The sequence below is a fragment of the Tupaia chinensis genome, unplaced genomic scaffold (genome assembly GCF_000334495.1).
Source record: "Tupaia chinensis unplaced genomic scaffold, TupChi_1.0 Scaffold145257_1, whole genome shotgun sequence".
NCBI classification, from domain to species: domain Eukaryota; kingdom Metazoa; phylum Chordata; class Mammalia; order Scandentia; family Tupaiidae; genus Tupaia; species Tupaia belangeri.
Window position 1 is genome coordinate 2,756,208 of NW_006205117.1, and position 27,782 is coordinate 2,783,989.

General features: G+C 37.1%; 2 protein-coding genes across 2 annotated transcripts in view; both read left to right on the forward strand.

Annotated features, from left to right (window-relative positions):
* Positions 1-27,782, forward strand: part of LOC102480137 (fibrocystin-L) — a 98,844-nt gene that overhangs the window by 21,079 nt on the left and 49,983 nt on the right. The window contains exons 7-19 of the mRNA XM_006167933.2: positions 960-1,013; positions 2,072-2,145; positions 3,399-3,441; positions 8,734-8,804; positions 9,974-10,084; positions 12,296-12,385; positions 15,548-15,816; positions 17,886-17,977; positions 21,444-21,603; positions 21,901-22,036; positions 22,787-22,933; positions 25,100-25,257; positions 26,544-26,657. Of these exons, the coding sequence (XP_006167995.2) occupies positions 960-1,013; positions 2,072-2,145; positions 3,399-3,441; positions 8,734-8,804; positions 9,974-10,084; positions 12,296-12,385; positions 15,548-15,816; positions 17,886-17,977; positions 21,444-21,603; positions 21,901-22,036; positions 22,787-22,933; positions 25,100-25,257; positions 26,544-26,657 (1,519 nt within the window). The remainder of the gene's footprint in view (positions 1-959; positions 1,014-2,071; positions 2,146-3,398; positions 3,442-8,733; positions 8,805-9,973; positions 10,085-12,295; positions 12,386-15,547; positions 15,817-17,885; positions 17,978-21,443; positions 21,604-21,900; positions 22,037-22,786; positions 22,934-25,099; positions 25,258-26,543; positions 26,658-27,782) is intronic.
* LOC102477169 (MARCKS-related protein-like) lies at positions 4,900-5,713 on the forward strand (the record flags this gene model as incomplete). The annotated part of the gene is given in 3 exon segments (XM_014583968.1): positions 4,900-5,125; positions 5,128-5,487; positions 5,490-5,713. Coding segments are annotated over 3 exon segments (810 nt in total), but the record flags the coding sequence as incomplete, so codon positions are not given.

Genomic DNA, 27,782 nt, shown 5'->3' on the forward strand with positions numbered 1-27,782 from the left:
CCTATATATGTTAGCTGCCAATTTTATTATTTAGTTGGAATAAGGCAGGAGATTAGTAGGAGAATTTAAATCAACAAATATCTATAATGAAGGTAATAGTTGAGTTTACAAGCTGTACACACCTAATGTAATGACCAAATGGAAGCAGCTATATGAAAAGTATAATAAAAGTAAATTAAAATTTTTCTTTCAACCAACATTTTTGTGTTTCGGAACTCAGGTTTGTCTTTAGCCTTATTTTGAAACCTGGATTTGCTGTCATAGGAGCTGAGTGGTTGGTTTGGGCACTGCAAAGATTTTGATACCAGTTAGTCATCCATGAGCTGCCAAAGGCAGTAGGTTCCGTTCTATTTGCCTTCAAGTAATAGATCAGATCTGATCAGCTGGGGCAGTGTGAAGGCAATTTGCTTCATAGCCTATCAAATCTGCTGCTTCTCAGCTTCTTGATGCTATTTGAACGTCCCCTACACCATTAGCTATCCTCTCCGTCTTGATAACTTTGTGGTGTTTCTGCTATTTACTTGAATTCCTATATTATGAAATGCCCTACAAAATTATGTTTTTATTTGAATTAAATAGTCTTCAGATGGATGTGTCCCCATTAAAGTATTATGGGATGCATCCCCATTATGTTATTATGTTCAATATATTACTTAATATTGTCTAACACGCCAAAATGTTAGGATTATCATGTTTATTTGTCTCTTCCAGTTAAAATGCCAGTCCCTCAAAGGCAAGGATCTTTGTGCTTGGTTCACTGATGTGTCCTGGTACTTAGAGCAGAGTCTCCCATATAATACATTTCAATAGGTTTTTATGGAATAAATGGATGATGGACAATAATAAGTGATTGAGAAAAAAAATGTATGCAGTGGCCAGTGAATTTGGTGGGAGGAGAGCATTTTGAAGCAATTTATTAGCTATAACTTGACATTTTCTGATTAAAAATCTTCATACAGAGTTTATATTGGAGGAATGCCCTGTGAGCTTCTCCTACCACGATCTGATAATTTGTAAGTAACTCAAATAATTATTACAAAATAGCAGATATAAACACACTTAATTTAAACAGTAATTGCTAGCCATACTACATCACTAATGTAGTATAAATTCGACTATTTTATGTAGTAAATTAGCAATCATTCATACAGTTGGGTGCTACCATATTTCTCTTTCTGTTTCCAATATAGTATGAACTACTACTTAGATTATTATGATATATTTTGAGAAATATCTTTATGAAGTAAGTGTTTTATTTGGTAGTATTTAAAACTCTTCAGAGACTATTAACAATAGCTTAATTCATTACAAAATATTTTATTTAATAAAGTTTTATTCAAATATTTTCAAAAAATGGCTGATAAATACTTCGATTTTATAGAAATTTGGTTATAGCAACAGTTTCTATTCTGATATTTATTCTTTATCTTTTTAAAAATGAAATGTCAGACGGTGTGAGAGCACATATGTGCATGCATAAATGCATGAGAGAGTGAAAGAGAGACCCCTAGTGGAGCCTAGTTAAGCCACAATCTCTTTTCTTCCATTCCTTCTTCCCTTGGGGATCCTGTGGGGGCTTGCACACATATCAGGCATGCTTTTCAAGTTGCCAGGACTGGAATTTAAATTGTGGATGGTCATGTGGAATCCAGACGCTCCCCCACCCCATATAGTGCTTAACCACTGTTCTAAAGGGCTATCCCCTCGTACTTATCCATAAATTAATGTAGTCCATATAAGTAAAACACCTATTTTAAAACTTAGTGTTGGGCCAGAGTGTGGCCTAGTGGTTAAGGCGCTGGATCCCACAGGGCCAACTGTGCAGCTGGAGTCCCAGACCTGGTGGTTTGAAAAACACGCCAAGTACATGTACGTGCGTGCCCAGAATCTCAAAAGGAGGGAGAAATGGAGAAGAGATTGTGATGTAACTATGCCCAATGGGGGGTGCTTTCTCATGCTTTCTCACATGCTTTCTCTCTGCAGAGAACCAACACTCCCTTTGACAAATTAAAAAAATAAAAAGAAAACAGTGTCAATATAAACTTTGATGTGAACATAGTTTTTTTATTAGGTATGGCCTAAAACTAGATCATTCAAATGGAGATATGGGTTCCATGACTTGTAAGATGACTGGAACTTACATTGGTAAGTTTTGATCATCTTTCTTCTTTCTTCATCACTGTCATAAATGACAGATATCAGATGTCATAGATACTTGACTCTATTTTCCTGTTCTGTATTCTCTCGCTGCTACTCCACCCTTTTTTGTGTTCTTCTATTAGTGTTTCTTTTCTTTGGCTTCTTTTCACTTTCAAGTGAGCATACATAAATTAATTTTTCTTCAGGTTTGCATATAATGTAAACTTCTTCAAGTTCCTTTTTATTCTTCCTTCCTCCAGAGAATTCCATGACTTATTTAGCTATTCTACCTTTTGCCTTAAATATACTCATTTTTTCCTCTTCCTCTGTGTATTTCAGATACATAGTTGTTTTGTTTTTTTTTTTTTTTTTTTTTTTTTTCTCCTTCCTTATTCCTGATAGTTGTGTGCATGCACGTGAGATGAGGATGTTGGGGAGCACCCTGCACAGGGTGTGATCATGCTTCAACTCCCTTCTTCACTGTCCTCTAGCCTATTGGTTCCTGGGTATTCACATACGTGCCTGACATGTTTCAGGGGGACCAGCTTGGGGTTTGAACTGGAGTGGCCATGTGGGATCTGGCTTCTCTTGAGTAGCCCATTACTGCTGTACCACAAAGCTAGCCATAGAGTTTTTTTTGTTTTGTTTTGTTTATCCTTCTTAAAAATTATTCAACCAAGCTTATCTGCCTCTGTCTCAGAGCCTTTGTAAGCTTTCCATACTGGAAATTTCAGATAAAATGTCATGTCCTCAAAAAAGCCTCCGCTGACTCTTACATACCCAAAGCTCACTCTACTTTTCCTTGATAGCCTTATCGCAAATTTTAATTCTCTGTTTGTATCACTTTTGCTGACCCTGCACTAAACAATACGTTCTATTTGGAGCACACAGGCTATGTGCTCACCATGCATTTCTCAACCCCTAGCAGGATGTCTAAACAATTAAATTACTGTTGAAAGATCAGAAAAATTTCAAGACAACATGGTTACATATATGTTCTTTGTTATTCTTCATTTGTGTTTATGTTTTCCAAGATCTATTTAGTTCTAATCTAAGGTACTTTATTATGCATATTTTTAATTATAGATACTTTTAAGATAGTTCAGTGTTCATTTCTTTGAGGATTAACAGGTGATTGTATAAATATGATTTTATTATGATTTTATTGTTTTCTCTGCTTTAAAGTCAGCTTTGCAATATAGCATATTGTTCTCTTGTGATTAGGAATTTAATTGATTGCGTGTTTTAATTAATTCCAGGTCACCACAATGTCAGCTTCATCTTAGATAGTGATTATGGAAGGTAGGCCATTTTGTAAATAATAATTTTCCTAATTGATTTAACTGGATAAATAAACTGTATATTTATTTTGTGCTATAGGTGCAAAAATTAAAAATTAATCACTTTCTTTCCCAAAATTAACACTTTGAGTTCATAACTTCCTTTCACTCACAATTTGTGTCTCATACATAATCTTTCAGTTGTCGGGAATCCAGTATTAACTATAAGAATAAGCAAAAAAAAAATCTTCGATTGTGATATAGCAAAGTGTTATTTTATGTCTTGCAGCTCTTCCAGTTTGATTGTAATTCTTTTGATAACTAAAATAATTAAACCTTGACTTGAACTAATGTGAGAATAAATAAAACGTCATGGTTAATATTACCTAGGAAAAGTTTTCTTCTAAGTTATCAAAACATAGAGTTATGAAAGATGGTAGTTATAGCTTTCAGTTGTACATCTTATACTAATGTTAACTCTACTTATGATTTTTGATAAAATGAGAACTCATTTCCAGATAGCCTATATCCTAATTCAGGAAGGAAGAATTATCAGAATATGTGAATCTCAACACATAATGTGAATTCCCTATTATAGGTAATAACCATAGTGAACGTGTGTTGGCAAGCACAGTATTAAGCATTTCACATGCATTATTTAGTTTAATCCTCCCAAAGAACCTATACACTGAGTGCCTTCATCCACCCCTTTTACCTTCTGGGAAAATGAGACTATGAGACTTAGGGATGTTAAATGACTTGCCCGAGTATATTCAGCTACTAGGAAGCAGCACCAGTGTGTGACCACTGAAGTCTAACTTCAGAGCCTGAGCATCTCATCCCAGTACTCTGCCAAAACTGATGGAAGGTGTCAGCCTCCAGTACCACATCTTACCACCACCTAACATGCCCATCCAGGACTCTCTACTAGAGCAGGGTTACCCCACTTCGAGAGAGTTTGCAAATGTGTGTGGGCTCTTCATGGCTGTCATAGTAATTAGAGATGTTAATGGCCTTTAGTGGTCAAGACCGTGATATTTCAAAGCTAAATGAATTGTTTTTCTCTCATAGAGTTTACCATTGAGAAAATGAACCACTTGACAGAAATCCAAATAAATTACATTTTTAGCATCTAACACTAATATATAGCAATAGTAGATCAACGATAGGATAAGTATGTTTTCTTTTTTGACTGAAGAAAAATTCAATGGTTAGAAGTTGGGAAAGAATGGCAATACTACAAAGAAAGATATTATTACTGGTCAGTACTCACAAACTGCAAGCAAAGAGAGACAGTTCCTCCACGCATGGAAGTGCAATTGAGTTTGTTAAGATCAAACCCATTATCTGGCATTCTGGCGCGGAGCGGAGTGGCGACGGGCGTAGCGAGCGGGTAGGCGGCGGAGCGGGGGTGCAGCTCGGTTTCCCCCACACCCCTCCCCTTCAGGCGCCAGGCCCACCCCTGCGCCGGCCAGACTGACCTCGCCGAACTACCCCTGCGGCGCGAGCCCGGGGCGGCTCCGGGCGCCCCCTGCAGACCCGCATCTTGGGCAGTCGGAGCTCCAAGGCTCCCCCGGGCGACGTGACCGCCGAGGAGGCAGCGGGCGCTTCCCCCGCGAAGGCCAACGGACAGGAGAACCGCCACGTGAAAAGCAATGGAGACGTAGTCCCCAAGGGGGAAGGGGAGTCGCCCTCTGTGAACGGAACAGAGAGGCAGCTGGGGCCACTGGCGATGCCCTCGCGCCGGCACCTCCTAGACAGCGCGCGGAGGCCAAAGGGGAGGCCTCCTCCAAGGAGACCCCTAAGAAATTCTCTTTCAAGAAGCCTTTCAAGTTGAGCGGCCTGTCCTTCGAGAGAAATTGCAAGGAGGGCAGGGGCGATTCTTCTGCCTCCTCGCCCACCGAGGAAGTGGAGCAGGGTGAGCTGGGCGCCTGCAGCGACGAGGGCATAGCCCAGGAAGGGAAGGCCGCCCCCCACCCCCCCCACCCCGAGAGCCAAGAGCCCCAGGCCAAGGGGGCAGAGGCCAGTGCCGTCTCCAAGGCCGCAGACGCCAAGGACGAGGCAGGGCCCGGGCTGCAGAGCCGTCCACCCCCTCGGGGCCCGGGAGTGGCCCTGTCCCGGCCAGCGCCAAGCAGAATGAGTGGCTGGGTGGGGGGGAGGGAGGGGCTGTCGCCCCGTCCCAGCCACTTTCCCTATCCTCCCTCCTGTGGATTTTCCCATCAGCCATCTGGCCTTCCTCTATGGCCCATCGAAGATGGTCCCTTACAGTTTCCCAAGTTAGGTTAGTGATGTGACATGCTCCTGCCCTGCCCTGCCGCCTCTCTTGTCCCCACCCACCCCTGCAGGCGGCAGTTGCTGGTTTTCTTCCCCAGTTCTTTTCCAAGTAGGTTTTGTTTACCCTGCTCCCCAAGTCCCTGAGCCAGAAGTAGGTTGCTTATACTCCCAAACCGTGAGTGTCCAGCCTTCCCCCGTTTTGAGTTTTAGTCTCTTGTGCTGTGCTAGTGGCACCTGGGCTGGGGAGGACACTGCCCCTGTCTGGGTTTTTATAAATGTCTTACTCAAGTTCAGTCCGCCAGCTTGTGAATCAACTGTGTCTTTCTGACTTGGTAAGCAAGTGTTAGGCTTTGGGGGAGAGGGAGGTCTGTAATGTGAAACAACTTCTTGTCTTTTTTTCCTCCCCTTGATGTAAATAACTTTTAATGGCCAAACCCTAGATTTGTACTTTTTTTTTTCTAACTGCTAAAAATATTCTCTTCCACCTGGTTTTACTGTAACATTTGGGAAAGGAATAAATGTTGTCCCTCTAAAAAAAATACAAAAAAAAAAAAAGATCAAATCCATTATCTTTGTAGTTTGAGATCATCTAGTCCTTAGATATCCAGAGGCAATAAATAGGCTCATGGCAAAGTGATATTTGTGCTGGATATTTTATTGTAGGCCAATATGGAGCAGGCCCAAACCATGAAAAGTTGTATAATTCCAGAGTAATCAGAGTGGAAGATACGTAAATGGTGCTCTCAGATATACCTTGTGATTGACTTGAGGCAAATGACTTAGAGTCCCATGACGTAACCGTTATTTTCCACAAGGACACAGCCTACTTACATAAAAACTTGATAATACAGGACAATGAGATTATTGAAAATATCAGAAAACCATGTTAGAAGCCATAATTACTGAATTTTAAATAATTTCTCAAACTATGCATGGTCCTTCAGTTCTCTCAGTACTACTCATCTTGAGGTGAAAAAAATAAATTTTTAGTCAGAGTCTGCATGAAAGGTATTAATTGCCAGATCCATCAAATGTCTCTGAGAGAAATAATTATCCAGAAGTAGAAGGTTTGCATGATCAAGGAGGGATGTGATTGGTAAGTATATATAAATCAATATGCTACATTAACAGGTCTAGAAATTTTTTATTTAGAAATGCCAGCAAATTAAAAGATAATGTTGGCAAAAATACTTCATTCAGTCTTGATTTTATGACCTTGATTTATAATTCCTTTTATTTCCTTTTTAAGACAATGGCAATCCCTTTGTATTAATGACTCAGGATTAAAGAAATTCTATTCTATGTAAAATATTCTTAGAAATTTAAGATAACTCTACTATTTAAAAGCCTAGTTTCAAGATTCCATGCCATTTTTAAAATGTTAAATCATTTTATAAATTATAAAATTCATACTGTGCAAATTTCAGGATTATTCTTGAATATCAAATGAGCCAATTAAAACCATTGTGGCATCCATTCTGTATTTATTTTTAATAGCCAACCTTCTCTCCTCTATTACCCCAAGTTCAAACAACAGCTGTTCCTAACTGATAAGGTTCAGATGAGGCTGTCTTAATTGAGAAATGCCTAGTCATTATCAATAAATTAGTGAAAATCACCTCAGTGTCATCCAAAATAAATTACATTCAAATTTTATTTCAGGAGGCTATTTTCCCAACAACTTAAGAAGCAGAGTTGATTAGTTGATTTTTAAGACACAGGATCCAACCAGACAAAATACTGTTGGAGCTAGCATGGTTTCTGATCTTTGAGAAATGGACTGAGAAAAACTTATAATATTAAAATATAAAATCCAGAATAAACTTCATAAATAACTATTTTAGCATAAAATATTTGCAGAGAGTCTTTAACTTGCAAATGAATTTGTAATGCCTGGGTTAGATTTGCAGGAGAATTCATTGTTGGTCTCAACTACAAAATTTGCGTTATCCTTTTAGATTCTAGTTCATTGTATCACAATTTTGATAAATGGATTTTGAGACTATTTGAAGTGTTTACCGTTTCTGATTGTAAATTGCTTTGAAGTGATTAAGGAAACAGAATTTAATTTCTAGGATTCTTTCCTGGTGTTCCAAGTTATACTAATCGAAGGGAAAGTATGTATCTATCAAAAAATACGAAAATTTCTGTGCTTTTGAAAGATGATTTAAACCTGGTAGGTTGTTGTTAATTTGCTCTCATCTACCTGCACTCTCACACAATCAGGGGGTAGGGGAAGAGTACCTTATAGTACATAGGTTAGAGCCAGGGCTCTGGGCACAAACTGCTGGGCTCCAATTCTGTTTCTGCCACTTACTTTTTATTGTCAGTAAGTTAAGTAAACCCTCTGAATTTCACCTACCTCATGTGGTTAATGTAAAGATCAAGTGGCAAAATAAATGGAAAGCTCTTAGCACAATACCTTCTCTTAGTATGGATTCTAAGAGAGGGAGGTAGTTCACAGGACGGTCCAGGTTTTGTGAGTCGTCCTTCTGGTTGTTTTTGTTCGTCTGTTTTATATACATATATAAATGCATATTTCTTAAAACCAGTTTCATTGAAGTAAATTTGCACATAACACAATGCACATGTGGGGTTTATTTATTTCTTCCATGACACACGGAGAGAGCAAGAGACATAGAGAGAGGGGGAGAAAGATGCTCACCAAAAGGTCTTTATACCACAATCTACCCCCAGCCTCAGCGGACCCAGATTATGGGCAAACACAGGTAAATCTGGCATGTTCAAGGATGAGAACCCAGGACACTTCCCATGCAGGTCCTGTTGTGTTACTGCTGTACCACGGCCTGGCCCCTAAACTGCTTATATTTGAAGTGTTCAGTTCAGTTCAGTAAGTTCTGACCAATGTAGATAAGTGTGTGTGTGTGTAATATATAACCAACAACTAAATCAAGATAGAGAATATTTTTATTTCACCCATCATGCTCCTTTGCAAATTATAATATGATTTTTATCATTAATGGAAAATTCTTCCTAAAATAAAAGGTCATTTTTAAAAGCAGATTTTCTTTTTAAACAGGAGTTTCCCAGAGAAAATGACATATTTTATTTCTTCTCTCAATAAAATTTCAATGTTTCAAACATATGCAGGTACGTGACTTTTTTCCATTCCGTGTGTGCGTGCGTGTGTGTTTGTGTGTGTGTAGGTGGGAGAGACAGGAGTGGGGAAGGTGGTGTAGACTTCATTTCATTTGATCAAATCAAACATAATAATGATTATGTTATCCTACATTATTTTATATACTGCAAGGAAAGGAAAAAAATGTAAGGTGAGGAGTCTAGTAGGAAGCTCTGACATTCAGCTAAGGCCCCAAAGTCTACACTTAGTGTAAGATCAATTTGAAAAACCTTACCATGCCATCAGACAGCAGGGAAACTTGGCATGCCTCAACTTTGTCTATTAGTGAATAAAGGGAAGAAAATCTTTCCTATCAATTTAAACTTGTACTCCGATTTATACTCTAAGTGTGATCCAAAGGAATCCTTGAACAGGTAATAATTTAATTTAAAGAGGTCTCAGGTTGATAATGTCTCTTGAAGAGCATCAAAAGCAAAAACAAATCTTCCTGGAAGAATTATATAACTCATTCCAAGTCAGGAGTGGTGAAAAGACATTTGTAGAATCAATCATAAATGGTGTATCTTGGCTTTTTCTAAAAATTTATTTAATGTGAAACTCACATGTAAGAATACATAGAACTTTGATAGTATTAATCAGAAAAAATTTTGGTAAAAGTTTGCAATATGTCATACACGTGGCTATTTTACCAATATACCTCAAACTTTTACATAACGCTACAAGAAGTCCAGTCATACTTAAATATATTTTTATATGAGAAAAGTATGTTACCCTGGAAACATCAGAAAAATGAATTCCTCAAGAATATATGGGCAAAGAGGCAATTTTATATGCCTTTTTATATTTTCATTTGGAACTAAGTATCTATGCTCGGCTCAACTTTTCCTTACTGTAATACCTTGATCCTCCTGTTACATTAACATGTCTCTTTAGTACTAGTTTCCACTAAAGCCCGGTCCCTGTGGAATGTAGGTCTCTGTGAAACCCATTGTTTATTATCCTCTTTACAGGCTTGTACCAGAGGCAAAATAATTAACCACCTAATTCTTTCATTCAATAAACCACTACTTATAGTAATAGGTGGTACAGCTACCTAATTTGGAAATGTTTAAAAAAAATCAAGTGTTTGGTTTTATGTGTAATATTCATTACATTCTATTTAATGCGTTTTCTCCTCCAGAGGTCACTCTGATTTCACCTTCACATGGAAGCACTCAAGGTGGTACCACACTGACAATACGTGGGAGCTTCTTTGACCAGACAGATTTCCCAGTCAGAGTTCTGGTTGGAGGTATATTCATGATTTTTACTGTATTACTTTGTATGAACAAATGCTGCTTGTTCTTCAATAATTTGTAATAGTTATAATCTCAATTTTGTCTTGAATTTAGAGTTGGGGATTTTTTTTTTTTTTTTTGAGGTGAGGTCATGCAGGTGAATTAACCTCCAAAAGCCAGAGGAGCCCAGAGATCAAAGAATGAAGGGGACAAGGCCAGTTTGCTTGTGAAGAGTTCAGTAAGGGAACTTACTGACAGAAGTCTTGGGCAGCTGCAAGATGAATAGATCTCCCCACCTTTCAGCCGCCAAAGTACATACTGCTATAGCTTGTGCAGGATGAGGGTATAAAAGAGAATACATGCAGGAAGGCATTGAGGACTATATAGAGTGGTTTTGATGTGCCTGTGGGTGCACAACTCCATGGATAAGGATAATGGACATGTTTACTATTATACCTGAGGCTACATTTCAGCCCTAGGAGTACAGCCAAGGACCTTGAGGGCACACAGAGATTGTGGGTCAGCTTCAAGATGGAGTCACTTTGGTTTTGCCACAGTATTTTCATGCAGGTATTTGATTCTGGGCTTGATGCTCTTCCTTATGTAATTTTTCAGTGAGGTTCACTCCTTGAAGTCCTGATTACATGGTACCAGGGAAGCCCTGAAGGGGGTTGGTTCTCATGCATGTGTGTTGTATAACAAGAACTGTTCAAAAAAATTCTCTACCAGAACCACAAACTGGTGCAAAGGCTACTGCAATTGTAAGCAAAAAAATAAATACTTCTACCAAGACAGTAGCCCAGAAACAACCTGTCCAACTTTGGAATGATAGCATCCTTGTTATTGATACCAGTAGAAAAGAGTATTTGTCCCAAAACAACTTACACAATTCTTCCTCATTTCTTCTTTTAAAAACTTGTCTTTCCTTACCTTAAATATGCCCATAGTTTACCATGGTAGGCATATTCCATATTACAATGCCTATTCCAAAATAAATATCATTTTTCTTTTAAAGTTTTTCTGCTTCCTTGTTATTAATATTTAGAAACTGACACTGGTCATGTGGCAACCACATCTGAACTTTAACATTGTTAATGATTTGTCAATAATAATGACTTATTTATGTATTTTTCCTTTGTTCCCGGTAAAATTGGTGGTTGATTTCATATGCTGTTTAAATGTACCATTCTTAGCACATTTTCTTGAATTTTCTTGCATCTATAGGGCATTCAAAGCAGTGAAGGTAGTCTTCAAGCTGTTTCCCAGGCCACCAAACAAAACTTGGCAAAGTTCTCTCCCTGCATTTTCTCAGCCCTCACTTTTCCTGGGGCACAGTTACCATTTCATTAAATACTTGCTAAAGGCTAGCCTCTTATGAGGCACTGTGAGGGATTTAAACACAGACTTCCCTAATGTCTAATTGTATTTATGCAAAAGTCATAAGCATTCTCTTTTGCACCATTATCTGTTTTGGTTTCATTCTCCTGTGAAAGTGTCATTTAATAATTACTATCCTTTTTGTTTTCATTGGAAGAACTCAGACTAAAGAACCATTTTTCTTACTTAAGTGGGTTAGGATCATCTAACTTTGCAAATTCTCAATATCATAGTTTACTCAGCAGCTTTTCTCCAAGGAATACTTCATGTCAGACCTGGAAGTGACTTTTTAATTTTTTTTTTTAAAGAGATCTTTTTTTTTTTTTTTTGAGAGAGAAAGATTTTTTGCTATATAGCACATGCACTTTCAAGAGACAGACAGAAAGCAAGAAATCACCTCCAAATGGGACAGCCATGTTGCAATCGCTTCTCCATTCTCCTCTCAGGATTTTGGGCACATACGCACACATGCCTGGCATGAATTTAAGCTGCTGGGTCTGGGACTCAAACCGCACTCCACCATGTGGGAGTCAAGTGATGTAACCATTATGCCATCTGCTGGTTTCTGGAAGTGACATCTTTTAAAAACAGTTTAAGTTTTTATCAAGTTTCTTTTTCTTCCTAAGAAATTGTGACATATTCCATACCAGGAAAGTGTTGACTGGTGGAAGGATGACAATTCGTGAGTGATAAGTTTTCTTTGGAACTATGGGAAGGAGATGAGGGCTGCAGCTTGGTCTCTTGCTCGTGCAACTTCGTTTTCATTGTAAACGTACTCGCAGATGGGCTAATGGAACTTGTATGCTGCAGTATCAGTAGCAATGGTTCTGCATCTTACTTCTCTGTAGGTCAAGCCTGTGATATTTTGAATGTCACGGAAAATAGGATATTGTGCAAGACACCTCCCAAACCTCATGTTCTCAAGTCTGTATATCCAGGTAAGTTACCATAAGGGAAAATGGCTATTTTTTTTTCTTTTAAAAATAATTATTTATTTAATTTTATTTATTTATTATTATAATTTTATTTTGCTACAGAGAACATGTGCTCACCAGAAAGAGACAAAGAGAGAGAGATAAAGAGAGAGAGAGGGAAAGTGAGAAAGCAAGCCACCAGTTCTGGGACTCAAACTGCAGTCACCCATGGGGGAGTCCAGCACGTTAACCACCACATCACCTGCTGACTCGAGAGTGGCTATTTTTATATTTACATTAAAAAGAGTATTACTGATTATTTATCATGACTAAAAAAAAAATTTGAACTGTTTTAGGATTTTTGACGAAAATTGTATTAAATCTCCTCCACATTCTTAAATGTACATTTTCTTTTCTTTTTGGAGAGTTATTTTGCTATAGAGCACGTGCGCTCACCAGAAAGACAGAGACAGACAGACAGAAAGTGAGAAATCACCCCCCATGGGCCATGGCTCTGGCTCAATCCCTTCTCCTCCATTCTCCTCTTGGGATCTTGGGCACGCTCGCACATGCGCCCGGCGTGAGTTTAAGCCACCGGGTCTGGGACTCGAACCGCAGTTGGCTACATGGGAGTCCAGCAGCATAGCCATTACACTAACTGCTGGTCCCTTAAATGTATATTTTCTAGATAAGAAAATATTTATCTTAAAATACCAAAACTATACAAGTGGATGGCCCACTGGCTGTACAGTGGTAAAACAATACTATGTGATGCTGGGCCCATATCAGAAGGTCTCAAGTTCATGTTGTCAGGCTTCCCTGTCCAAACAGTGTATGCACATGCGCATGAACTGGGCTGACAGAGTATGAATCGTGGCATTAAGATCCTATTCATGTGTATATGTCTCTATCCTCTCTTTTGGAAAAAAAAATAAAAAAATAAGTAAACTCGAAGAAAGCTTTACCAGTGGAGATAAGCTCTAAATTCTTCAGACACCATATTGAAAACCACACTTCTCTATTGATAGAGTAAAATAGTGTCTTTATTTCAGATTAAATTATGATTATTAAATCTTGGCATAGGCTACATAGAATATTTTTAAATTTGTTGGAAAACAAAGACCAGTTTATTTTTAAAATGTATTTATTTGGAGATAGATGCAGATTGGTACCCTTGACAGGGTCTCTTCATACCACTGTCTTCCTTCGGGTCTTTCAGCCAGCCAGGATCACAAGCATGTGCAGGCTCACTCAGTTGTGTTCAGGTCAACATGGGATCTGAACTTGGGCATTCCATGTGGCTCCAGATTTGTGCAGCAGTTCCCTATTGCTTACACTACCACAGATGAATCTAGAGAAACAGAAACAGAGAGAAAGGACGTGAGAAAGCACTGACCATAGAGATGGCCATTCCACAAAACCTTATCCAGTTTTTCTTTCCGTATCTTGGGCACACAAATACACATGCACATGTGCCCAGTGTGTTTTTCAAGCTACCAGGTCTGGGACTCAAACCTCGTACTTGGTCAGCCATGTTGACCATCGTCTCATGGGCAGGTGGGCTGGACCTACAGTTACTTTTTTGTTGTTTTTTGACATAGGGTGTGTGGGCTTGCTGGAGAAAGACACAGAGAGGGAAAGTGATAAATCAACCTCCCCTGAGGGGTGGGAATGCTGCAATCCTGTCTCCAGTCCCCTCTCAAGATTTTAGGCATGCCCACACACACAGAGTGTTTTTCAAGCCACTGGGTCTGGGATTTGAAATAAGCAGTCAACCAGGTGGGAAGCAGCACCCCAACCTCCACGATACCTGCTGGCCTTATCATAGACATTTTTGAAATGCCTTTTCCTGGTGAATAAATAAATGGGGTAAGTCAAATTCTTACTTGTCTAGAATGATTTGGTAGTGAAGACAGGCAATAAGAAATATGTGACTCAAAATTCTTTCCAGACTTTTACCTTGTGGCCCAGTGGAATTCAGCTGATGACTATCATAGCCACACTAATAGCACTGAAATGTTCTGCATGTTTGAGAGTGGTGTGTAGCTCACATCTGTGCACATGGAAAATCTGTATATAATTGTGTCATTGGTTGCTATTTGAAGTCAAATAAATTCTGTTTCTAACCTCTAAAATTCCTTTGCTTTGAATGATATTAGAAAACAATGATAAATTTAAGAAAATTTATACATTAATGACCTAAACAAATTGTATGTATAGGTGATTACTCAAAGTTCGAAGTGCTCATGCTTTTCTGCAGCCAAATTCAAGTGGAGAGTAGCCGTTATTTTCTAGATCTACACTAGTTTAAGACTAATGATGGTGAAAGGAAGGAGACTAATTGTTGCATTTTAAGCGAGAAAAGGAAAAGAAGAAAAGAGAAGAGAAGAGAAGAGAACAGAACAGAACAGAAAAGAAAAAGAAAGAAAGAAAAAGGGAAAGATGAGTTGGATGACTTCTTTTAGAGCAAGAAAAAATTTAATCTCAGGGTTTACATTGGCAAGAGTAGGTACACTTTATTGGGTATAGTCTCGCTTTGATTCTGTCCAAGAAGGAGATGAAATTCTGGAACAGAAACGATGTCATAAAAAGTAAAAAAAGAAGAAGAAAAGAAAAGAAAAAAAAATACTGAGAAAAATGTTAAAGCCAACAGTGTCTACTGTAAGCTATTGAGTACCTCGTGCTAGACTAATTGAAACAAAGTTTTTATAATCAAATGATCTGAATCTTGAAGTTTTGAAACTACATAGAGCAATATCAGTCATATCATAGAAAATAATTCCTATTTGTTGTTGTCTTAAGTACTTATTAAATTCCAGGTGATTTACATATATATCTATATATGTACATATATCTATATCTATATCTATCTATCATCTATCTATCTATCTATCTATCTATCTATCTATCTATCTATCTATATACATATGACACATAATCCCTATAGCAACCATTTAAATATTACTTTTATTTTATATATACAGAAATTGAGATTCAGAAAAGTGATAATAAATTGCAGACTGTTCTTTCAATACAGGTACATGTAGGGGTATACGTAGTTGTTTTGTTTTTAAACATTGCTCTAAAAATATGAGTTGAAATAGAGCATCTGTAATTACCACCCAAATAGAAGGTGGTTGAGACTGTGCCATGATTCTGATGAAAGGTTTCTTTTATTACATGCAGGTGGGAGAGGCCTAAAGCTTGAGGTATGGAGTAATACTCAGCCAGTACATCTCGAAGAGATACTTGAATACAATGAAACAACGCCAGGGTATATGGGTGCCAGTTGGGTAGATTCGGCTTCTTATATTTGGCCTGTGGAACAAGACAAATTTGTTGCACGATTGAGTGGATTTTTGGTGGCTCCAGATTCTGATGTCTATAGATTCTACATCAAAGGAGATGACCGTTATGCTATTTATTTCAGTCAGACTGGACTTCCAGAAGATAAGGTAGGAAATACTCTGAAATGATGAAAACAGCATGGGGATCATCATATGTATCACATTTATTTTAAATCATCACCAAGAAATATATTAAAATTTATGAGAAATTATTTTTATGTGGGTTCTTGGCTATTTAAAAACTTTTTTTTGTACAATTTATTTTGCTTTAGGGCATGTGTGCTTGTAGAACAGATTCAGAGAGAGAGGGAAAGTGAGAAATCACCTGCCACCAAAGGGGGATGACAATGCTGTTGTCCCTTCTCCTGCATTGTCCTCTTGGAATTTGGGGCACACATGCACACGTGCCTGGTGTGTTTTTCAGTTTGCGAGGTCTGGGACTCAAACCTCTGAGTTGACCATGTAGGAAACAGTGCCTTAATAACCACACGTGCCTTAATAACCACACCACCGCTGGTGTGGTTCTTGGCTATTTTAACACATGTGATACTACCTATAAAGTAGTAAAGAATGAATTAGAGATATAAGGGGAAAACGTGACTGAATAAAAACAGAAGAGTGAAATATTTTCATTTTTCCAAAATTTCATATGTCACAGTTATAATTCTTTCATAATTAGGAAATTTCAATTTTATAGGAAATATATGTATTTGTCCTTAGCAGAGAAAATTTAGAAATAGGAAATGATTTTCATTTATGCTTTGGTTTTTCTACTTTCTATATCTCTCATTTGTTTTTTACACAAATAAGATCATGCATCTAATTCTATAGTCATCTTTTGTCATATGTATTACTGTTAAATAGTAATATTGTTAAATAATTTATACAATCATGTTAATAAACAGATGGGGATGTTATTATATGGGTTACTAGATTTAAATAGTTATCTCTACTAATAAGCTTTTAACTTAACTTCTGATTTTTTATGACTATATATAATACCTATTGAACACTTGTGTTTTTTATTTTTGTGTGTTTTGGATTGTTTCCTTAGGACAACTTCATGAATGTGAAACTATTAGATCAAATCAGTACATTTTATGACTCAATTTATATGGCAGGATTTCTTTTCGAACTAGTTGCATCAGTTTAAATTAACACATGTAATTTATGAATCCCAGTTTTACCATAGCTCTTCAGCATGTTGATTCTAAAGGTGGTATAGCCATTTTTTTAAAAAAAAACTTTTTGCCATAGGGCACATGCACTTACCAGAGAGACAGAGTAAAAGAAAGTGAGAAATTACTTCCCACAAGGAATGGCCATGCTGCCATCCCTTCTCCTCCATTCTCTGGAATTTTGGGCTCAGGAGCACAGGTACTTGATGAAGATTTCAAGCACTGGATCTGGGATTTGAACTGCGGTCAACCATATGGAAGTCCAGCACCTTAACCACCATACCAACTGCTGGCCCCATTATAACTATTCTTAATGGGAAGCCCAAAGTGCTCTCACTCTAGTATGTACAACCATTAGGAATCTTTGGCATATTTCAGGCCCTAATGATCTAATTAGTTTAAATCCCTCAAAGTTCTTCACAAAACCAAAGACTAATGTATTTATTTATTTATTTATTTATTGGAGAGGTTTTTTGCTATAGGGCGCGTGCGCTCACCAGATAGAGAGAGACAGAGAGATAGAAAGCGAGAAATCACCCCCCAGGGGGGTGGTCACACCGCAATCCCTTCTCCTCCATTCTCCTCTTGGAATCTTGGGCACACACGCACACGCGCCCGGAGTGAGTTTTAAGCCACTGGGTCCGGGATGTGAACCGCAGTCAACTATGTGGGAGTCCAGCGACATAGCCATTATGCCAACTGCTGGTTCCCAAGACTACTGTATTTAACAATAACAACCTTCTTTCTGGAATGTATCTTCTTAGTTTTCATGGCAATTTGAATTACATAAAAGTCATGATCTGTGTAGCACATTTGGAAGGAAGTGAGCTTTGATAATTTTTTCAAAAATCCATTTCATCATGGATAATAGATATTAGAAGAAAAGAATGAAGTTGTTTTACATTTTTCTACTCAGAGAGGTTCTAAGACTCACAGAAATAATAAATAAATGTTGAAAATGTTTATTAACAAATTATCTCTCTATCTTTCTCATATAAGGTGAAGATTGCATATCATTCTGCCAATGCCAACAGTTATTTTTCTAGTCCTACACAAAAATCCGATGATATTTATCTTCAGAAAGGAAAAGAGTAAGATTTTTTTCATATCTTTAAATTGCTATGTGATGTTTAAAAACTCTAAGTTTATATATAAAAAATACTTCAATTAGTTTTTATTGGTGGAGGTGATATTTGTTTATTGGTTTAATTTATAATTAATTGTTTTAAATAATTTTATTTTTTTGTTTTGTATTATTATTTTGTTTCAAGAATATTGGAATTAAGTTAACCAGGGACACTTGAAATCTAAATTAACTGCTGTAGAAATGATAATTTTGTAAAATTTGCTTAATCTTATTTTTAGGTTTTTTGTTAGGACCTTTCAGTCAATCCACCCATCTAATTTCTCTGTTCTTACAGATGAGCTCTTGAAATTGATAGATAAAAATCACAAAACCACGTGGATTGGTGCCACCGTTAATATATACTTATTATTCACTGATTTATTTTAGGCCCTGTCCCTGGTCCTGAAAGTTTAATACAAATGATATTAAATACACTCTCAAATTTGTGCTGAAAAGTCTAGTCAAGAAAGCAGATGAGAGTATCATCCAAAGAGCAGATAATCTTACTCAAAAAGTCATTGAAGATTCTTAGAAAATAGAAAGATGAAAGACATAATGTATTCAAAATGACTTAGTTACATGGAGGACATCAAAAGATGTATTAAAATAGCTTCTATTTATCGTTTGTATTTGTTAGACTTTATTTATTTATTTATTTATTTAAATAACAAACCACTTCAGATTTCAGTAGCTTCAGACAAGCAAATGCCTGTTATTGAGCACACTTTTGTGGTTGTCTGGGAGATTCTGCCCAGTGTAGTTGGGGATTGATGGTCTAAAATGTACTCATTCATGTATCTGGAGGCTCAGCTGACTTGGTTGGTACTTAATATCTACAGCATCGTATTCGACATGGTCTCTCACCTCTCAGTAGGGTAAATAGGTTTGCCATAGTAGTGGGTGGCTTCCCAGCAGTAAAGAGTACAGTTCCTAAAGCACACACATTTTTCAGTAACCCAGATTGTGTCACATCTGCCCATATTCCACTAGTCAAAGCAAAATGGTCAAGACCCAGGTTCAAGGGGTGAAGAAATAGACTTTGCTTCTTCTTGGGAAAAAGTTTCTTCTTCTTAGTCTCCTCCATCCCCCCAGTTGTTACATTGCCCTTCTAGGTATTGAGGAGATTTGGCCAAGAAACAGCATTGTGAAGATCTGATGGAATTGGTCAGAAAAGGTTGGCATCGGGAAAACCTAGGAGCAATCATTTAATGTTCTTACTAAGGTCTTAGAAATTATGATGGGGCCAGCAGGTGGCATGGTGGTTAAGACACTGGTCTACCACATAGCTGACTGTGATTCGAATCCTGGACCTGGCGGCTTGAAAAATCATGCTGGGCATGTGTATGTGCCAAAAACCCCAAGAGGACAAAGAATTGTTGTGGGGCCACCTCCCCTGGGAAGAGTGATTTCTCACTTACCCTTTCTCTGTCCCTCTCTCTCTCTGTTAGCAGCAGGAGCGTGCATCCTATGACAAAAACCCCCAAAAAGAAATTATGATGTGAGGAAAGTATTCAATTTTCTACTTCTTCCACTTGTTTATATGATTAAACCATTTCTCCTCTCTCTCTCTCTCTTTTATGTTTTTGCCATAGGGCATATGGTCCCTCAGGAGAGAGACCAAGAGAGGAAAAGTGAGAAATCACTCCCCCCCCCCGGGGGCGGGAGATAGCCACTGCTATTTCCTCCATTCTCCTTTCAGGATTTTGGGTATGTACACACATGTGTCTGGGTGTGTACACACATGTGTCCAGCATCATTTTCATTTTCAAGTCACCAGGTCCATTACTCCAACTTAGTAGACCATGTCGGAATTCAGCCTCTACCACCACACCACCTGCTGGTCCATTTTCTTTTTTAACCAAGATTACTGCTGGGCCAGTTCAGATAAGTGGAGTGCCTGATTCATCCCTACTGTGCTTAAGTGTCAATATACCTTTAGACTTCAGCTTTGTCTTAGAAAATTAGTTCAGTCTCCTGCTTAGCAGAAGCACAGAGCTTGAATGAAAGCAACTTCTAAATGTCATATATCTGCTGCATGATTTCTGTGCTTCTGCAAACCAGCATGGATTTACACACTGCACTTAAATGATGGACATAAATTCTGAAATTGAGGCCACTCTGGCTGGTTTATTGCACAGAAACTCCCAGGGCCTTTCCAAAGGTAGCTCATTTTGCTTTTTTATTCTAAACAAATAGTATAGTTCTATCCCTAAATGTATGCCATTTTGGCCTCCTTGTTCTGCTTTGAATCCTATTGCAGTTATTAATTTAAAAAAATTTAAATCCTTAAAGTCCTCTTGGTCTGTGTTATTCATATGAATGGGAATATTAAAGTCTATTTTATGGGCCTTTTGTGAAGATTTAATATAACAATGAGTGCAAAGTGCTTAGTTTAGTGTCCAGCACATAGAAAGTGCCAAATCAACACATTAAGCTACAGATAGTATGCAGAAGAGTTCCTCTTTGAGTCGTGCTTCATAATTAGCATTAGCCATCTCAGTGTTGTTTGCAGAGCAGCTAAGAGACTGATGTAATCCCCCCAATATCAGTTTTCTCAGGGGGACTATCCAGAGCTCTAGCATCTTAGAAATATAAGAAATGATAAATGTCCCTCATTCAGAGCCTTCCATGCACTGTGGATACCTTTTCTTCATACATAAGAATATCTGGTTGTGAGGTAATTTGTAGGAATTCCCTACTGGCCTCTCCAAAGAGGAAGTGATGATGACATTGACAGCAATTTAGGCAGAGAATCAATAGTGCTGCACTTCCTGTAACAGCTGGATGGTGAACACCTTATCCATGACAAACATTTAAATGATGGACAGGGATCCTCAAGAATCAAAAATTCCCAATATTGGGCATGCATCCCCTCCAGTTTGTTGGAAGGTCATAGTCACAATCTGATTAGTACAGGTTTTCTGGGGTAAATTTCTAATCTCCAAGTTTCCAATGGGGCCAAATTTAAGGAATGTGAGAGTAGGAATTTTTGTATCTGACACATACAACCACTCAGGTACAAAATAGATCATACATGCATTTTCTTGAATAAGATAAGGGATTTAACCACTGCATAGCCTCTCTGTTGTATGCCAGGGAATTATTATCATAATCTATAGTGCTATTTTGTTTTAAGCTTATTGAGAATAGGGAATAGTATCATCTTCAATAAATATGTATTAAGTTGAATGAATTGCTCATAAATGAGAACAATTCCTTATAATATGCATATCTTACATAATTCATTTGCTATTAACAAATTGTTATAAAACTTTTGATATTTTAACATTTAAAATCAGGGATACTACAAAATAAATTATTTAGCAGGTAGGCTTTTTAGATAATGTTGATATTTTATTTCTTGAAAAAAAATTCATGACAACTGTTCTGAGTAAAAAAATACTATACTCACCAGTCACTCTATTTTCTAGATATTATATTGAGATCCTGCTACAGGAGTATAGATTAAGTGCTTTTGTGGATGTCGGGCTGTACCAGTATACAAATGTCTATACCGAACAACAAACAGGAGATGCAGTAAATGAAGAACAAGTTATCAAATCCCAGTCAACAGTCATCCAGGAAGTGCAGGTTTGCTACGATTATAGATCTACATTCTGGATAAGAGTTCTATTTGTTTGTTGATTTCACTAGGTAAGATACTGTTTTGGGGGAAGCAGTCAGGGACAATTATTGAGTTGTGGTTTGGAGTCTCTGGGTTATAGAAGAAATAGGCTGTTAGTTGTTAACATAATTTTTGAAGTAATTTTAAATATTACTTTATTATCTGCAATAAAAGTGTTAAAGAAGCATTGAATGACCAAATTATGATGCTCCTAGAATGTGTTTTCTATGTATTAAAAATATGTTTTTCAAATTATAAAATAGATTATAACACTGGAAAACTGGGAAACAGCTAATGCAACTAATGAAGTTCAGAAGATCACAGTAACCAGCCCATGTATAGAAGCTGACTCATGCTCACTTTACCAATATAGATTAATTTATAAGATGGAAAAAACTGGTAAGTTATAAACAATATGGAAGATGTTATTTCTCTTCATGTATGGATATAGCTATAAAGTATTTGCTGTAGTCAAATTCTACTCTGTGGAAAATATAGTTTTAATAGTATGCTAGACAAAGACACAGAAAACATTATGAAGAAGAGCCTTCAGAATGGGATAAAATATAGCATCAATACCAACAACTCTCTGATATTTTCTGTCATTTCTCTTATAAGACTAACGATGAATGCATATCTAAATACAGATAAGAATTTTATACATTTGTGACTAACACATGTAAGTTAAGAAAATCAGAATTGAAGTGATCATTGCAGAAAAGTAAACATGTTCTCAAATTAAGTGATAGGCCTATTAAACATTAATGTTTCACTACTTTATATCATTTGCATTAAGTAATAATTAGCACTAATTACTATTGATTAATAAACCAAAATCTCTCTTTAAACAACAGTAAATGTTGTTGTTTCAATCAGTAAGTACTGGTAAGTGCTTACTGTTTGTCAAATACAATGTTTATTACTATGAGGACGTTAAAATGATCAAACATGAGCCCTGTCCTCAAAGAGATCATATATCAATTAGTATTACTTATCTTGGACCAAATTTAACATTTATATCTTGTTAAATAGTGTAATTTTTTATGGTAGAAGATGTAGACAGTTTAAATACAGGGCATCACTGTTGGCTGCAGAAGTGCAGAAAAATTTCAACTACTCCCTTTTGTTTTTGTTTTAAATACATAAAAGTCTGGATACCTGCTGATGCTTCGGACTTTACACTGCAATCAGCCTTAAATGACCTCTGGTCTATACAACCAGATACAGTTCAAGTAATAAGAACAGCAGAGAATCTTCAGAGTTATAGCTACATAATAACCTTTATGTCAACTAGAGGTAAGCATGTATTTCATTTTGCCATTCCTTAGGAAACAAACTCGAACTTGTGTAACCCTGCTGTAAAATTACAGAGGAGAAAAATTGAATTCAGAGCCTTGATCAATGTTCAGAGAAATAGAAATTAAATTGTTAATAGTTTTCTATGGTAATTTAAAATTTAATTTTAGTTCAAGGAATTATATAATTCTGATGCATGAGAAATGCACTGTCTATACCCCAAATGCATTATCAGTATAATAACCTGCTTTATAAATTAGTAAAAATTCATGAAGATATTCATCCTGAAAGTGAAATTTCTCCAAGAGACACCAGACTGACCAAATTTATTTATTTATTTATTTATTTATTTATTTTAGATTTTTGCCACAGGGCTTGTGTGTTCACTGGAGAGAGACAGAAGAAAGAGGGACAATAAGAAATCACCCCACAGGGGGGCTGACCACATCACAGTTTCTTCACCTTCAACCTCCACTCAGGATTTTGGGCACACATGCACATGTGCCTGGCATAATTTTCAATTCACCAGGTTTGGGACTTGAATTGCAGTGGGCCATGTGGGGGTCCAGCATCCTCATCTCCACACCACCTACTGCCCCTACACTGACCAAATTTTGCTTGATGAAAGAATTCTATAATTAAATTCACATGGGAAACATGCATACTATGGCTCCTTCTTAAAGACTGACAGACCTCTTTAGAATAGTAAAATCCCTGAAGAGTCCTGCATGAAAAACAAAAATTACCTATGATTAATGCAAACTTATTTGCTCTTGTCACCTCTTTTTTCACAAATTAATAACTATCAACGTTTTATTGGTGTATTATACAAGTCACTTTTGAAAATATTGAGGTACATACTCTGTCTTTTTAAAAGAATTATTTTTTTATTTATTAATTAATTTATTTTAATTTGACTGGAGAGAGACACAGAGCGAGAAAGAGAGAAAAGTGAGAAAGCAAGTCACCAGGTTCGGGACTTGAACCATGGTCGGCCATGTGGGAGTCCAGCGCCCTTAACTACCATGCCACCTGCTGGCACCTAATTCTGTCTTAAAATCAAGTTTAACAACCAGTTTGGCTATCTAGTCCACAAAGTAAATCAATCTCTCTCTCTTGCTGTGTGTGTGTGTGTGTGTGTGTGTGTGTGTGTGTGCATTTACTTTTTTGGGGGAAATGATTATTTAATTCATGTAATGTTAAGTGTTTCCTCAATATTTTTGTCTCATTTAAAAACATTGTTAATTCGATCATTAAATGAAGGATGAAGAATTTTAACATGAATCAAAGTTCTAAAATTTTGCCAAAAGTTAGTTTGTCTAAATATTGCATTTAAAAGATATGGTTTATCCTTCTTGGTCTACTTATAGATCAGAGAGAAATTTTAAAGCTTCAGCAGAAGAAATATTGTACCCAACTTATAATTGGACAGGTCTTAAGGCTACCCAGCAACCCAACAGAGAGAGTTAAGAGCATTCCAATAGTAAAGCATCCTTCCAAAGAGGAGAGACATCTAAGGACAAGGCTTATTTCTATCCAAGTGACACTGTATGAACAATCCTCACAGGTGTAGGGCTGTGTCTTAGAACTCAGCTATGTGGCCTGTTCATGTATAAGAAGATAGCAACATCCCAGCCAAGCCTTTCCACTAAAATAATGGTACTGGCATGCACACACACAAAAATTTAAATGACATATTCTATTGGCTTTTGATTTGTACCTTATTGTACTCGTACATTTCTCCACTCATCATATTTCTTTAAATTTGAGAATTATCAAATTTTTAAGTTATTATTATTTTCTAATTTTCTATAGAAAGATGTGCTCACCAGAGAGAGAGAGAGAGAGGAAAATGAGAAGGCAGGCTGCCAGATCTGGGAATCAAACCATGGATGGCCATGTAGGAGTTCATTGCCCCAACTACTATACCACCTGGTGGCCCTTCTGTTTATCTTCTAATATTTATTTTAAATGACAGAAACAGAACCTTAGATAGCAGTTTACTGTTCTGCTGTGTCTGCTATTGATTCAAATGAAAAGATCTGTGTCTTTGGCATTCATCCCTCTTTTATGATAATGGAACCCCAAATAAAATCGATTTGTTAAATTCTAGTGCTTATAGATACTTTATCAACTTTTTATGTCCTGTTTGTTACATCATTACAGGAGACTTTGATCTGCTCAATTATGAAGTATTTGAAGGGAATAATATCACACTGAATATTATAGAACAAACCAAAGGGAAACCCAACTTGGAGACGTTCACACTGAATTGGGATGGGATCGCTTCTAAGCCTCTTTCCGCATGGTCATCAGAAACCGAAGTATGCTCTAGGATTGCTCTTATCGCACGTTTTCCCTGCATCTTCCAGCAGGAGGATGCTGCAGTCACTGGCCATTTGTAGACAGATGAGAAATACATTACTTCTGCCAAAGTCGCTACACCTCATTGAGCCCCTGAGTGACTTATTGCAATTTACGTATCATGGACACTTTTGTCTGAAAAGGAACTCAGAGGCAATCTAGTGCAAGCGCCCCTATTTCTAGACAAGACATTGCAAAGACTTGAAAGCCTTGTGCTACTTCTGCAAAGAGCCTCTGTGTCCTTCGACCCGCCCTAGTATTATTCTTCATTCACAATACAAATGTCACTAAGTGAAAGTCAGGAATTCCTTGAGAAATGTAGCACAGTAAAAGCTTACCTATAAAGTGCTGGTTGGTTGAAGTATCTTGTTATTTTATTAAACAGGAAGCCATTGAGGTGTCAATATTCTATAAAGAACACTTCCAGGAGTGGTAATAAATTTTCCTAGTTGGCATGGTGAGCCAACCCATAGTGTGGAGAGAAGGGAGGAAATATTAACGACAGAGATAAGGAAAGAGGAATTCTTAGGACTAGGCCAACAGGGCTTAACATATCTCCATAGGGGGCAGCGCTGTTCATAAAGAAAGAATGTGCGTGAGTTACTGAATTGTGACAACTATCTATGCAATGAGTTTAATATTTGTGTGATGATTAAAAATGGTACATTGCCTCAAGCCTTTACTTGTAAACAGTAATATCTATGCTTTACCAGAGAGATACATGCAGAAATTAGAAAAGAGTCATGAATGTGTACCAGTTTCTATATAATCCCAAATCCTTGCTATTTTTGAACAGTCATAAACACAGACTTGCAATATATGCATCTCTTCTTTTGAAAAACAGAATACATTGGAATGTCTGGATTTTTTGCAGTTCATTTTGAGTTAGTTCAGAAAATGATTTGCTTGGTATCTGTTTAATTGGGTATTAACTAATTTAGGTTTGCTTCAATGATTGTTTAAAAAAAAAAAAACACCTAAACTGATATGTCTACCTTTTGTAATAAGTAAGCGAATATTAACTAACTGAATGTAACTATTTTCATTCTAAAATACAATTCTTGGAAAAAATCACTGGACACTGAAATTATCACAGGTTACCTTAAAATTATGTCAGAAATGCTCTCATAATTAATGGCTGAAACATGGACATTATCTCATAAAACTTTCTGTTAGAAATAGTAGAATTACTAAAGCTCTAACTCTTCATGACAATAAGCTAATGAAATTCATGTTGCGAATTTAGTTTCAGGCAGCAGTAGAAGAAATGGTCAGCACTAAGTGTCCACCACAAATCGCAGGTGTGGAAGAAGGATTTGTTGTGAAATACTTCAGAGACTACGAAACTGACTTCGACTTGGTATGGAATGTTGACTGTACTGTGAAAGTGAATAAGGAGTCATACAAATGTTTGGAATGCTACAGGTTCTTTTGTTGAGCTAGCTTTAATTCCCTTATCATTCTAAGTAAATTATGAAAATAATTTTGTTATACATTTATTGGTAAGGTCTGTTCTAGCATCTTTTCTCTATAAAAGCAGTATTTCCGCCATAGGTGAATTTTCTTGATCAATAAAAAGTAGGCAGGATGGGTACATGTAAGTTAGATCTACGGGGTTTTTGATTGTTTGCTTTCTTCACAGGGATGCACAGTGTCTGCATTTCTTCATTAGCTTCAGAGAATACAGTTTGTAGCATATATTAGAAATTGCTTCCCTTGCTTTCTGAGCTCACACTCTGGCCAATTAGTGCAGCATCTATTTATTATTTAGTACTTCATGAGCTCTAAGTATTTTCATTTGTTATGAATTATGTGATCAGAGAGAGAGACACAAAGAGAGAGAGAGAGAGAGGGAGATAGAAAGAAAAAGAGAAACTGAGAAAGCAAGTCACCAGGTCTGGGATTCGAATGATGGCCGGTCATGTGGGAGTGTCCGGAGACTTAACTGCTATACCTAAATATATACTTTCTAATTCTCACTTTGAAGATTTGAGGAAGCCAGATATTCACCATGTCCAATTGAATACCTTAAGAATTAGAAATCTATACCCTAATTATTTATTTTAAATCGATACCCTAGAAATAAGTATCAACTCTTAAATGCGCGCACACACACATGGCATGAAACTTTATGTAAACATAAAGTTTTATTAGTGAGAAAAAAAGGAAAATCCTTCCATATAATGGGTGGCCTTTTCAACTTAATAAATATACATGTACTTGAGTCCTTTATTCTGAAATATACAGAATACTGGCAGTCATGAGGATTGCACAAGTAATGCACATTCTACTTTGCCACTTCATCTCCCATCACCACTGAACACGCATTTCTATGCTCCACCTCACCTTATGTTTTCCAGCAACAGACTCTCTCTCTCTCTCTCTCTCTCTCTCTCTCCCCTCTTTTGCCATATGGCATGTGCATTTGCTGAAGAGACAGAGAGGGAAAGTGAAAACTCAGCCCCTCATGGGGAATGGCCAATCT